Genomic DNA, 14,290 nt, shown 5'->3' with positions numbered 1-14,290 from the left:
AAAGCCCAGATCTGCAAAGGCCAAATTACAGTGATGAAAAATCAGGCCTTTGAGTATCAGCTGCCTGCTGTCTGCTGCTGTCTGCCTGCCATGTCTAAATATGCATATACACTGCTACAGAGATCCCGCCTGCCCTGCTACCATATACCATGGCCACCCGTGGCACCATGTGGGGCCGTGATTACCTTTATACTGCGGGGCGCTGTGCCTGAAATGGGAAACTACTGTAAAAGACTCTTAGGCTCACTTCCGCAGGCCCAGCAGGGCTGTAGACATGCTGAGCTTTTACATATCACTGAGGATGTTTGTGATCATGGGTTGAGCTCTGTTCAGCACTAGTTTCTGGAATGAAGCTAATTTCTGAGAGGCCAAAGAGAACCACTGGCCTGAATGAGCAATCAATGCACCAGTCACACTCAGCACACTGGCCAGTGATAAACCCTCATAGAGCCCCTTGGGTACAAGAGGTTGGAATCCTGTGGAGGTGCTTACCTGTGTCATAGCAAGACGTTGAGAGGGCAATCTGATCAACAGCGATGTCTGCATTTGAGTTGCTCTCCCACAGGACACTCAGGCTCATGTGGAAGCTGTAGGAAAGGAAGGAAAGGAAGTGTATAACCCTCCTGTATACTACAGTATGTCACTGGGCATCCAGCAAGCAACAACAAACAAGGTTTATACAAGGGCAAAATGTTTTATATGAAAAAAATAATTTAAAAAACTATTTTACGTTCAACTTATGCATTCATATTTGTTTGATTCAATGATGTTTACCCCACAAAATGTAATTTGAGGAAACAACATTACTTTCAGTGCATTACCCATAAGCAACAAAGGCTCAAAGATTAATATTTAGACAGACTGAAGTGTATACCATTTTCGAAATTTATTATACCATGAATAATGCACTTTCCTGCTGTCAGGCCCAGGCTGAAGTCTGACTTTAAACCAGGGCCAAATAGAAGTAACTGTTTGCAGGAATGGTTTGAGAGAGGAGGACAGCACAGTGCAACAAAGGCAACTACAATATGATGTCAACAGGAAGGCCACGAATTCAGACAGCGGAATACAAGAAAGCCTCTATGTTGTACCTGTCCTCACAATGCAGAAAAAAATAATCAGGAGAGTTTGTGAAATACTCCAAGATGTATGCAATGCTTGCCCCAATGTTACTGCATTTGGCATATGCATTTGTTCATCTGCCTGTCCTCATAAACGAAGTGGAGTGACAGTGTGTTTCACCATTAAAAGCTGCCTATAAACAAAGTGAGGCTCTGTGCAACCTGGCTGTATGGTGTTCCTCTTCATTCAAAAACCAGTGATACACCAGTTTCCACCAACAGAGCAGGCAGTGTACCTGTTCAGAAAGTCTGACAGAAGGGTTACATCCAGCCAGCTGTCCTTAAAGCTTCCCGTCCTTTCCCACACCAGAGGGGCCGCGGTCGTCCCGTTCTCCTCCACTGACAGCGACACTGTGCCGTTAAACTCCCCAAACAGGTACAGGAAGAACTGCACCTGCACCGGTACCAGCACACAGACACAGGAGAAACACAGGTCACAGGTGAGACCCAGACACAGGAGAAAGACAGGTGTCAGATGAGACCCAGACACAGGAGAAAGACAGGTGTCAGATGAGACCCAGACACAAAACAAAGACAATTGACAGGTGAGACCCAGACACAAGACAAAGACAGGTGACAGGTGAGACCCAGACACTAGACAGGTGGAAAAACAGAACAAAGTCGTAGCTGTGAAACTATAAAACTATGCCCCTGGATGACGAGGTGTGGGTATGTACACACAGCATAATTAAATTTGGGGTGTACATGTAGATTATATCCTTGTGTCTCAATCTCCCCTGGTGGCATTCAGCTATTAACCAGGCTATTTATGTCTGCTGCTTGCTGTGAATGTTTCTCTTTCTGTCCACAAACGCATCTTACCTGACAGTCCCCACTACCAACTGTTGCTGGGAGAGGGGGGCTCTGAGCCAGGGCCACACCTCCTGTTTCACTGGACCTCACTCTCAGGAACAGGAATTGACCTCAGGTGTGACAAGGTAAAAATCATCTTTATGATGGCATAATACATTTGAAAAGCCTTGCCCTCACAGAAGCTGAGACATGCATTAACATATTCATTCCAAAGCCTTATATTCTAAAGAATTTTTCCTGAAAATTTAAGGGATACAGCTTGTTTCATATCTGTTGGCAGACTACCAGTCTGTGTTATTAAATGGAGTTCTTTTGCAACCACTAAAATATGCCCAAGTTATGTGGAGGAAGAAACCATTCAGAATTTAAAATGCATGAAATCGATTATGCATGATGTTTTTAAAGAAAACGTGTCACCTAAAACAAAACCATTTTTTAATGTGAATTTGTGTAGTTAAGCCAAAAATATAGAAAACAATGTGCAAAGTAATAACTAATCAGACCATTATTAGCAATCTAGTAACTAGACTAATAATAATGGACAAATAATAAAGATAATAGAATAAGAATAATAAAGATGCTGAACTCTGGACTTCAGATTGAACAAAAAACCTGTTGACTCTTTTGACTTATTTTTTAAATATCTTTTTCAATGATGTTACTATAATGTTTTATATTATTTTATTTGTCTTTGTGGCATAAACACCATGTGAATTTAAACAAAGTTTTCCACTACTATATAAATGGCCTCTTCTGCCTGACATTTAATAACTAGAGTACTGAACAACAAGTTGAACAACAACACAAAAGGCCGAGAAATAAACTACACAACGAATTTGTGTGGTTAAAAAAATCACAGATCTCTACATTAGTTATTTTAAAGTGTGTGATACTTAAGTATATTTAACCTACAGTAAATCATATAAATACTACCTTGAGAGGTTCAATGTTTAATTGAGAAGTTATTTCAGTCACTGCTTTGAGATTCTGAATCTGGGAATGAAATCCCACTGAAGCACTCCAAACCACAGGTTTTCATGAAATCTGAGTACTGTGGAAAGAAATGTGGGGAACTGTCTCTGCATCCACACTTATACTCAAATATTCCCTACACTCCATATCCAAGCAAAAACAGAAACTGTAGCTTCTCAAAATGTTAACTTACAGGGAGAAAGCCTTTACTATGTCCCTGTTAACAGTCAATATAGCCATAAAGCTGGAAAAATAAATCATGCTGTCTCAAATTATTATTACAGCAGCAGTGAGTACTCTCATTTTTAAAATTATAACCTTTATTTTACCAGGAGAGTCCCATTGAGACAGAATCTCTATTACAAGGGAGACCTGGTGAAAAATAAGACTAAATAATTATATATTGGTCAATGGAGGTGGCACATCCTCAATATGGACATTGTGACAAATAGCATGCTATGTTCAGGATGTAGTGATTATAACTTGTGTAGCCAGAGGTTAAAACAGTATCCCATCTGGAATTTGAACCCGTGACCTCCCTGGTTGCCACTTGAGTTTTACCTTCAGTGTTCTGCAGAGTTGTGCCCAGGAGGTCCTCACTGGTGGCCAACTCTTTGCCACTGACCAGTGTCCAAGGGTAGGGGTCACCAGACAATGACCATCCGCACAGGCCTGACTCAAATGAACAGTGGGACCCCAGAGGCATGGAATCTGGAAGACAACAAATAAAGAAACTGTTTACGCAGGACATTATCACAAAATCTCTGAAGGCCTTATTTCCCATAGACACATGGAAATCCACTTGTGAGACTTTGATACAGCTGTCAACACTTCTAACAACTTTGCTTAATGGGTAGGCTAATTTGACAGAAACAGCAATAAAAGCCATATAGATTCTGCAAAACTTATGAAACTTGGCAGGTACGTAAAGTCAATATCTCACCATAGCTATTGTCAGTGTAGTAACACAGTTGAAATTTCAATGTTTAAAAATGACCTGAAAGGTTTTTTAAATTACAAAACCTGCACATGCCAAGAACACACTAATATCATTAATAACAAATATTTGTAAGCTCTACACTAAGTTACGCAGAATTCAAAACTACCACGTATTGCCTACACTATTAAAGTGCACCTACAATGTTATTTTTTTTGTGAAAATATGCTGTACTACTGTTGTAACACTGACTGAGTAAACAATGTGTCCCTGTGTTCAAATGTAAAAATATTGCTGTTCTGCAGTGTTAAAGCACACGCACATGAAAAAACAATAATACAGTTATGGTGACATTTATTATGATATGTTTCAACAGCAAAGGGATCGTAGCATACCTATGCCTGAAAAGTGGTTACAATTAATTCCAGGGAATGCCAGTATTACTGTATGTAGGCCAGGAGTTCCCAGACTCGGTCCTGGGCCCACCTGTGTATGTCATTGTTCTTACCACAATTGCAATATGAACATGTAAAGCTTATGCTTCATGGCATGCAAAGCCATTTCTGATATAATGTGGCTTAAGAGGGTAAGTGGGTAGTACCTAATTAAGAAAAATGAACAGCTTGTTAAATGTTTGGTATTGCAATTGTAGTCGCAAGGAAAGCCAGCATACACAGGGGGCCCAGGATTTTGTTTGAAATCCGCTGTTGTAGGCTGATTGATGTTCTCTTTCTGGTTTCGTGCCCCAGGGGCCAGTCTCTGTGTGCCTCATATTTGCCTACATCAAAGTGGAAAGACTCATCATCCACACACTCCACCCTCAGCCCACAGTCACCTGTCTCAAAGCAGCCAGTGAGAGTCAACAATGACTGGCAGTAAGAATGGCAACCAATGACAGCTTTGGAAAGCCATCTGAACACACAGAATGACTGGGTAAACCTTGCCATTTCTACATTGCAGAATCATTTGTTTTGAAGCTATTACCACCATTTGTCCCCAGCTCTGAGGCTTACCCATGTTGCAGTTCTTCAGCTGTAGAGAATCAATGGCCAAAGTGACCCCGCTCTCCTCCCCGCAGAAGGAGTAGAGCAATGTCACCTGAAAGGGCTCCTCAAGCTGGCCAATGTGTGCTTCAAGCACCTCCCATTGTTCCCTGTACCCATCAGAGAGAGGCACAGTCAGGACACACCCAAAGAAACAGAATCCTTAGACCATAGAACCTACGTATTAGGTTTCAGACAAGTTTTAGTGAGAGATTTTTTTTTGGTGGGTTCAGAGTAATCTTAGTCGGAGCCAATGTTTTCAGAAATATGGAATTTAGCCATGAACAATTCATTGCATATGCTCTGAAAATAAGCATAGTCCAAACACTCCTGGCAGCCTCTGTGCCTGTGTGTGTGCATGTTCAATAACACAGACGCAGTTTTTCCAGCTCCAAATCTCCAGCTGGCTTTCACAACCTTGCTTATCTGCACAAATGTTAGGCAGTGGACAAATGCAATCTGCAAAAGAAGAGCTGCTCTGAGATCAAAGAAGTGTGTCACCCAGGTACACACACTGGTCAGTGCCAGTCCTGGCAAGGGGGGGCAATTCCCCCAGGCACCAATGTATAGGGGTGTAACAATAGTGGGTAATGATATTAATTTGGTCCATCATCACTACAGTTATTACTGGACCAGTTTACTACTTTTTGCTTGAGCAATTTCTTCTTTTTGAAGCTTGGTCCCTGGGTGCCATTATAGCTAGGGCCAATTCTGATGCTGGTTGCTCTTATTGTATGCTCCCGGTGGCCTGCAGGGCAGACAACACCAGCTTGCCGTTAAACAAGGCATAAAAAATCTATTTTGTGCTCCTTCTTTAGTGAAGACTAATTGGGCTGGTGCAATTTTTCTGCCATTTTGAACTGAGAAGGAAAGAAGTAACAGCACCAAATTAACAGATTTTTATGTTTATAATTCCAAATAAAAACTATAAAATGCATGTGTTCATATGTACAACCTTTGGAAAAGTCACTGTACAAGCTGCTTGGAGTTACTTAAGTGAATTGAAGTCCCACAAACTCATTGATGGCCCTATACTAGCCTTTGTGAAGCCAGCTGATGAGGAAGCATCTGTAATTATCTGAAATATCTTTTACTGCACACAAAAACTGGGCCAGTTGAAAACAGAAAAACTTAAATAATACCAAAAACTGTTGAAATTCAACCATCCTCTTTAAGCCTTTCACAGGCCAATGGCACTGCTCTATTCCACAGAGAAGCTTCACAAAAGCTCTCAACTGTCTCCATACCAGACAGGACTCAGTCCAAAAAAGTTTTTTCATCAAACACAATGATCTGTATTTAAGCTATTTTATATGTTATTTGAAAAACTATCAAATTGCATTAACTTAATAAGTGTGTAAGATTTCCATCAAGATAAGTATGTGGAATTACTGAGACCTATGAAATACTAAAGGGCTTGAAGATGATGCAATACAACAAATTGTTGTTATTGTTAGAATGTTGTGGCTACTGAGTAAATGATAAGAACTAGCCAACCTGGCAACATCCTGCTCTAGATGGCTGAGCGCTGGAGAACTGATGACTGAGGCGGAGTCCAGCAGTTTGATCCGAACAGACAAGTTTCCGTGGCTGTACTCTGGCTGAAACCGTGCCAGCTGCAGGTGGCACAGTGGCCCACTATCGGAGAGCACCGGGCTGGTGAGGGAGAACTCACAGCTCCCCGAAGCCTCTGCTGCTGTGGCCATTAACAGCAAGAAGTGACCTAATATGGAAGAGAAGAGAGGATCGAGGACACAGGTAGGGGTTAACAAATGAACTACTAAAGCTTTATCAGGTTGAGTTCTGTCAAGGGAAAAAAGTTGAGCATTATTCAATAAAGGTACATTCTGCACTGATGCCAGGAAGATTGATGTTATACTTTTGCAATACTTGGAATATCTTGCCAGGTCATGTAATAGAGCCTTACAGAGTTCAAGTGCAGTGCAGGTCTGACACTGTGCTGGATATTCTCTCAGCTTTTGGTAAATCTAAATCCTAGGTTGACTGAATGACCCACTTTGTCATAATGTATTCTTATGTGCTTATGATCTTAGGTTAAAAATGACTGTTGATAATGTATCTGTTGTACAAATATTTTTGCATGAAAACCTTATTTAAAGTTTTCTATTCCTTCTCCCGAAAGTACAGTCTGCCTTGACATCTGCATTTGGCAGCACGAGGAACAGCATGAAAATGTCAAGGCAGTGCTAGCTTTGTTGGGCTTGTTGCTCATTTCTTGTGTGGGCTTTTTTGTTGTGAGCATAGCTCCTGCACCATCACATGAAAATGCTAGCTCTACATTTAAAAAGTCAGCACACTTCTTCAAACTTGGTCCTCTGTGTTCATGTATTGTATATGCTGTTGCAATAATAATTTCTTAAGCCTAATGTTTGGCCTATGTCTCTGACTGTTTTTTTTCTTCATATTTCTCAGCCTCATAATGGCTTCCTTTCATTGGCACAACTCTGGTCCTTATGCTGACAAATGCCAATAATTGACTCCAAAGGCAATCAAAAGCCTAAACTCAGAACTAGATACTGAAAGCTCTCTTATACACTAAAAAAGCAATTGAACACATCTGACTAACCCAGAATCACCTCTGAAGCCATTACATCCAGAATTTGTTTCTACATGGTGAAAACAAAATGTATTAAAACCCCTTAATACAAGCTGAGAATCTGCACTTTAACCCCATGTGAACCATTTGATTACAAATTACAAATAATTACAAATTATGGAGTTACAGAGACAATTCAAACACATTTGGTGGCAATTGGCCACTTGGGGGCAATATAATAGTAATTTAAAAGTGCAGTTATTAAACAATCATAACTCTGCACTACTTGATCTAAAGACTTGATGCCGTAGATGTCCCTCTTCACAAAGAACAAATCTGCCTCAAAGAACCATAAAACCAACATATTGGATTTTCCACCATTTCAAATTTTCTGAAACCCCTCCTACAAAAATTGGCCAAATTGCATAAAATTTGGTATTCTGCCTCATCTCCGACACCTTTATATAGGTATTACTTTTCTTGTGGTTATGCCAAAATATGGCAATCCAATGAATTTGCAGCAGGCGTGACTTTTCACAAAAAAGCTAAAAATTCCATAACCGTTTCACACAAAGTTATGAAACTTGGTATAAGCACTGACAATAGGATTAAGAAGACTGCAGCCCTAAATATGAAGGTCCAAATATGAAGAAATATTCAGAAATTCACAGTTTTTGTATGCATTGCAAGGTTAGACACTGGCGGCATTTTTCAGTAGAATGCAATTTGAACTGTAGTAATTATAATTAATATAAATTATATCGTATATAATTATATAATAAATTTTCTTTAAAACTACTTCCTTTTCAAAGAAATTGCTTAGTTTCCACGGTTATCAGGTGCTACTTATCACAAATAGTACTGAGAAATTAAAAATATGCACAAAAACATGGTCTCTGATAATCGATCGGAAAAAAAAGTTTCATGGCCAGCTTTGTAGTTTGCCACTCTTACCATCGGTGTCTCCAATAGAGTGATCAGTGGCTGGCCACACAGCCTCCATGCTTGCCCTCTGTTGCTCTGGCGATGTGACATGCCAGTCCCCTCCACTGTGATTGGACAGGGTCCATGAACAAGGTGATTCAAAATCACAGGATGCAGCTGCAGAAGGATGAACCAGGGAGTGAAATAAGAGCCTCAAAATAAACTATATTCTCATTTCTCTCAGTTTTCACCTTTGCGTAAAAGGTTGCGAGGTTGCGTAATCATGTCCATCAGTCCGTCAGTTTGTCCATGACAAACATATGGAAAAGTATTGGTCAGATTGCCATGGAAATCGCATATTCATGTTCCCAAAATGAATTTTAGTGACCTATGACCTTTCCTCTAGCACCATAATCAGGACAAACTATCAATTTGTGATAGATATATCTTGAAAAGTAATGGCTGGCATGATGTATATGTAAGGGATAATGACCAAGGGACTGTGCATTATGCAGTTTGAATGCCCATTGCGGAGGTAAAAAAAAATAGACGTAGATTAAAAATGCATAATGCACAGCCCCAAGGTAATTATTCTGCTTATACAAAGGCTGACCGACAAAAAGCATAAATTACAGTATAATCAAAAGATTTGTTTCAAAATATGTCATTCTACTGCAATGGAAACGTTAGACCTACTAACTTCCAGCAAATATCCCAAACCCTATAACACTTAGCAATGAGCGTGTCTTTCTGGTCACTCTCAACTGGGTTAGATAGAAAGCTAGCTTTATGCTAAGTTTGCTATTACTCACATTACCTTGCTAATATTAAAATTGGGTTTTAAAATATTTTAAATGGGTTTTTAGGTCAAAATGGTCTCACAGTATGCTTTTTATCATCAAATATTGAATTATATTCAAAACAGAGGCTAAACTATAAATGTAATCATTCTCAAAGCTATGGAACAAGATGTGTCCTGTGTGAGTTCAATTCATTTACTTTCAACTTACAGAACAATTCTGTATTTCATGGGATGGTTGGCAACCCTAAATCAAGCTGTAACTAGACTAGCTACTCTCTACAGTCATTCGTGGACGACAAGCTGACTATGCTTGAGTTGGCAGTGGATGTTAACACTGTTGCAAGTATGATATATTAACAGTTGTCTTGCTAGCAATTTATGACAAAAAATGATCATTGTCATGTTCATTTTATCTGGTTAAAATGCAACCTCGCAACCTTTTACGCAAAGGTGAAAAAGGTGTTGATGTGAATTTGTTTATAACCATGATTAAGCTTGCGTGTGTTACTTCATACCTGGATGTCTATTGAGAAATAATGCACACCTCCCAGCCAATCAGAATTGTGTATTCAGGCCAAGCTGTGAGCAATTAGGTCTTGCTGCAGACCTTTGTGGCCAATGAGACATGGAAGTGCCATAGACTCCAGGGGCCTCACTGACAAAACGAAACTGGGATGCTCTAAAAAATAAAAAAAACTGCTTATCGAGGCTATGTACCTAAACAATAATCTTAAAGTCCTACAATATGTAGAGATGAAGCTATGACTAACTACTAACAGTGTGCAAAAGGTCAAGAAAATTATTTCAAGAAAAATTCATTTTATGCTCATTAAGTGCAGTTCTTCCTGCTTAATTGGCTGCCTAACAAGGCCATAAACCCTTAAAGCTCAATGGTCATCAAATTAGATGGTGGCACCTTACAATAATTAATTAATGAATTAATAATTAAATTAATGCTTTTATCGGCCATTGAGTCAAGGTGCAATGCTATAAGCTGCATACCATTGTAAAGCGTAGACTCTTCACACTTTGAAGCAAACCACCAGAGATAACAAAAGAAATAACAAGGTAGCCCCCCCCCCGCCCCAAAGGGCCACTGAAACTGACACACCAGGTTCATGATTACGATATTTTATGTCTGCAACAAGAAATGTGGCTACTAATCCTTCTCCACTGGGATTAACATGAACAAATTACTCCCTGAGCCAAAACAAATTAATCCACTCTTTGTACATTAGGCTAGGAAAAGTCAATGCATTATTTTCCATTGAGCTGAATGCCTGTATACATAAATACAGTTTCAAACACAAATAGCCACACTAAATTACCAATTTATGCTATGATCTGCCCATTGTGACTCTAGGCCTTGCTGGAAACCACCTTATATATTGTGCAGTGCAGTTATATTGTGACAGTCTTGTATTCAAGATCATTTCCGTAGCTTGCAAAATTAGTTCACAGGTTTTTTCTAACTGAAATAAGTGCTGAGATATTCTATTGCGTAACCTGCAACTTGCAGGAGGACGGTTTTGCAGAAATGCACCACTATTGTTTATAAGGGCTTTGTTCATCGGCGTATGCTTGCAAAAGTGTAAGTGTAAGTGGAAGACTTTAAAGGAAGTATTGAAGGAATTGGAGAGTGACAGTAGCGCAATGATAGCGACCATCTGGTAATGGTATTTTTTGTACTGGTTTTGTCAAAATTCAGAAGTACATGTATCACTACAGCATAAAGAAAACAAAAAACTATTTTTGGATTTCTTAGTTTTTCAGAATAAATATCTGTATGGTTACTCAGTGAGACTCCCTGTGCTCTTTATCTCAAGCTTTGAACCATGTCTGTTCTGAATATAATTTTTGAGATAATGGGGTTTTTATTAAATACAGGGGGATTTTTACAAAAAGCCCTGGGTTTTAAGTGAGTTTTAAGGGGTTAATGTCCCTAAACAATGACCTAGAACAATGATCTAGAATGGATCAGGAAAACCATTTACTTAGATTGCTTACATTGGTTTAAAGTGGCCAACCTGTGTCGTAAGCACCTGTGATGAACTTCAATTTGAACTCACATGAACATGCTTTGCCATGACCCCTTTTTTGTGAATGTGGTCAATAACTACCAGTTTCCTCTAAATAAGGTTATATTTCAACATTTCCCACACTCTTCATGCCTAAAATCGATCATCAATTAAATATTATTCTTAAAGCACAGACACAGCCCACTTCAGGGATTCGCACTTGGCCCTTAAAGGCGCAGTACTTCCACAAATCCAGCAGGTAATTAACTTGCGTCTAGACACTAGTATAAAATTTAAGTAGAGATACAATCATGTCCACGTCAAAGTTGGATTTTAGAAATATCTACTTAGTCATGTTTTCCTGCGTAAGCCATTATTTAAAACACAATTGGATCATAAGACCATTTAATAAACGATGGTGTTTAAATCCATATCAGACTCACTTGCCATATTATCCACCCTCAACAATACAATCTAACTATTTCAGTTTATTAAATCTTACAATGAACAGTTTAGCTAAGTTAGTACACCCCATTCATGTTCTAACACAGACTACTGGCACAACAGTTCTGAATTCATTGCCCCCAAGTCATGATTTGTCATCTTAAATCGTTGACAGGGATAAATGCTCCTCTCTATAATGCTGGTGGCTTTATCCCCAAACACACATCATTTACATCCAGGCATTAGATCTACCAGATGTACAAGCCCTGCTCACAAGGCAATATTTCCTTTAATTTATATGATTTCTGTTTACTGACAAATGCTAAACAGCTGTTATAAATGACAACATGTTCACAAAAATTTTTTTGAAAATAAAAGCCTCATGTAAGCCTCATTGCTTATTCGCCATTTAATTGCTTAATCATCTGATCATAAAACTGTCATAGGATAATAATATTTTATAAATAATGGTTGATGTGTTGTTCATTACTGGATTATCTTATAATGGATTACACTGCCACTGTTGAGTATTCAGGCGCATCTTACTTTGTCCAACATCTGCCCCGTTCCAAAAGGGAAGTAATAATTGTTTTGGAAAGCTGTCCAATAGTGGTCTGTCCAACAAGGCATAACAGGGACTGGTCACTGTGGACAGAAGGAAATAACCAGAGAGAGGGGGGAAGGGGGTAAGGGTAGAAAGGGAGAGAAAGTATAAGACATAGCATTTCAAACAGCTGCATCCAAAACTAACTGCACTGTAAAGTACAGTATATAATACAGTAAGAACTTCTCTAATATTCTTATAGTAGCACAATACCTCTGTCTTTCAAGCCAAACCATAGATATCTAATTACACTATATGATCTGTGGAAGCTCCTTTTTTTAATTGTCAATAGAACTATTCAGTACAAATTTGATTGAGCATGCTGATTGGTTATCACGTAACTGCTTTGTTGCATATAACAAGTCCTCTCATTGCAGTTCAACTGCCCTGGTTTTAGAGTGGTGCAGAGCATGAATCTCAACAATAACACAGACAAGCTATAGAGAGACGCACTCCAACTACCTCACTAATAATGGCTAAGGGGTTGGTGAGTATAAGCAGTAAGCCTACGTTTCTAAGTGAGTGTATGATTTCTATTTTTATTTCTAATTGCAATATCTTCTTTGAATATTGATTAAATATTTATTATTTTGATTAAACTAAATAAATTCTAAATTTCAAGTTTGATACCATCAGTTCACTGTTTGACTCACCTATCAAAAAACTTGGACATTTAAACTGAGAATTATTATTTTTAATAATAGATACTCATTTAAACTCATTTTGTGTAATATATTAATTCACATGTGGTGTTTAAGGGTCTGTTGTTGCTTGTTCCCTTAAGTTCCTGCATGTTCCACTCTTTCAGTGGGGTAACCTATTACTATTGGTCGTGGGTGAAGGGAGTTCCCACTCATCACTGTAAAGCACTTTGAGCGTTCGGAAAAGTGCTATATAAATGCAATGATTCATTCATTCATTCATTCATGAAAGGGAGTAATTAATAGTAGACTGGGCTGGATACAGACCTGTGTGACGTAATCCTACTTGCCTGACAGATGATAATAAGAAAATAATAGCTTCACAATTGATGGGAGGTTTTAGTTCCCATGTATATAATTAAACAACAGACTTCCATTTCAGCCATTTCACAAGGGCTCTTTAGGCATGTTTCCTGCAGACCACCACCTCTCCATTTAAGGAGTACCTCTCAATCTAACTTCCTTAACTTATCAGTGTGAGACTTCATTCAGTGTGAGACTAGCCTGACATGCCTAGCTAAATATTCTCAATGTTAGAGCCTGACAAAATCCATATTCTGCTAAAGTCTGGGGATATGCTGTGTTGATAAACTTGTATGTCACAATCTCATATGGGCGAGAGTCCAATTGGAGACAGCGATTCAAAGCTGGAAAATGCTTTGATGTTGCTGCCATAAATAATGTCATAGACTGTAGTATTTGCCTCTAATAATGTACACATGGAAACCCTAGTCTTTACTTGCAGTTTACAGCAACTACCAGGTTTAAAAGGACAATCCACCATTTGATATGACCAAAAGTCATTAGAAAATTATTCTAAACAGCATTCATTCCATTCATACAGTAGCTACATGTAAATGCTTTGAGGAATTTGATTAAGCAAGCAGAGAGAGAGAGAGAGAGAGAGAGAGAGAGAGAGAACAGCAGTTTCACAGGCTGCATTTACACAGAACTCTAGAAACTCTCCGTTTTTTTTTTTTTAAATAAGAAAGGCAAATAGACTTTGGGACATAAGCTAGCTTGATAGGCATCAGGAATGTTAACATATTGTTATTGTAGCTAACTTGTGTTTATATAAAAGTCTTAATACATAGAGCACCAACATGAAGCACTAAAATATTTAATAACAATTTACAGCCACTTGAATGCTGAAAAAAACCACTTAAGTCAATCTGATCAGTCCTTCATTCATAATAACAATAAAATACAGTATTAAAGATACAACAGTTACTGTACATACATAGAAGGATGTTATATTTAGCTCGCAGAAAGTGTAATGGTAGCTACATAAATAACTATATGATGACTGCTAATCAACAGTAAAGCTAAACTTATCCAGATAAACAATGTAGCA

The 14,290-nt window shown here is 38.7% G+C and overlaps 1 protein-coding gene across 1 annotated transcript in view; it reads right to left on the bottom strand.

The window, feature by feature from the left end:
* The window catches only part of ltk (leukocyte receptor tyrosine kinase), a 69,900-nt gene that overhangs the window by 31,447 nt on the left and 24,163 nt on the right, over window positions 1-14,290 (bottom strand). The window contains exons 2-9 of the mRNA XM_035418450.1: window positions 12,178-12,276; window positions 8,398-8,544; window positions 6,384-6,609; window positions 4,857-4,996; window positions 3,468-3,617; window positions 1,944-2,044; window positions 1,358-1,515; window positions 493-587 (exon numbers count right to left, since the gene is read on the bottom strand). Coding sequence (XP_035274341.1) covers window positions 493-587; window positions 1,358-1,515; window positions 1,944-2,044; window positions 3,468-3,617; window positions 4,857-4,996; window positions 6,384-6,609; window positions 8,398-8,544; window positions 12,178-12,276 — 1,116 coding nt within the window. The remainder of the gene's footprint in view (window positions 1-492; window positions 588-1,357; window positions 1,516-1,943; window positions 2,045-3,467; window positions 3,618-4,856; window positions 4,997-6,383; window positions 6,610-8,397; window positions 8,545-12,177; window positions 12,277-14,290) is intronic.

This window comes from Anguilla anguilla, chromosome 1, assembly GCF_013347855.1.
Source record: "Anguilla anguilla isolate fAngAng1 chromosome 1, fAngAng1.pri, whole genome shotgun sequence".
NCBI classification, from domain to species: Eukaryota; Metazoa; Chordata; class Actinopteri; order Anguilliformes; family Anguillidae; genus Anguilla; species Anguilla anguilla.
The sequence above is the reverse complement of the archived record's forward strand: the minus strand, read 5'-3'. Positions and strand labels throughout refer to the sequence as shown.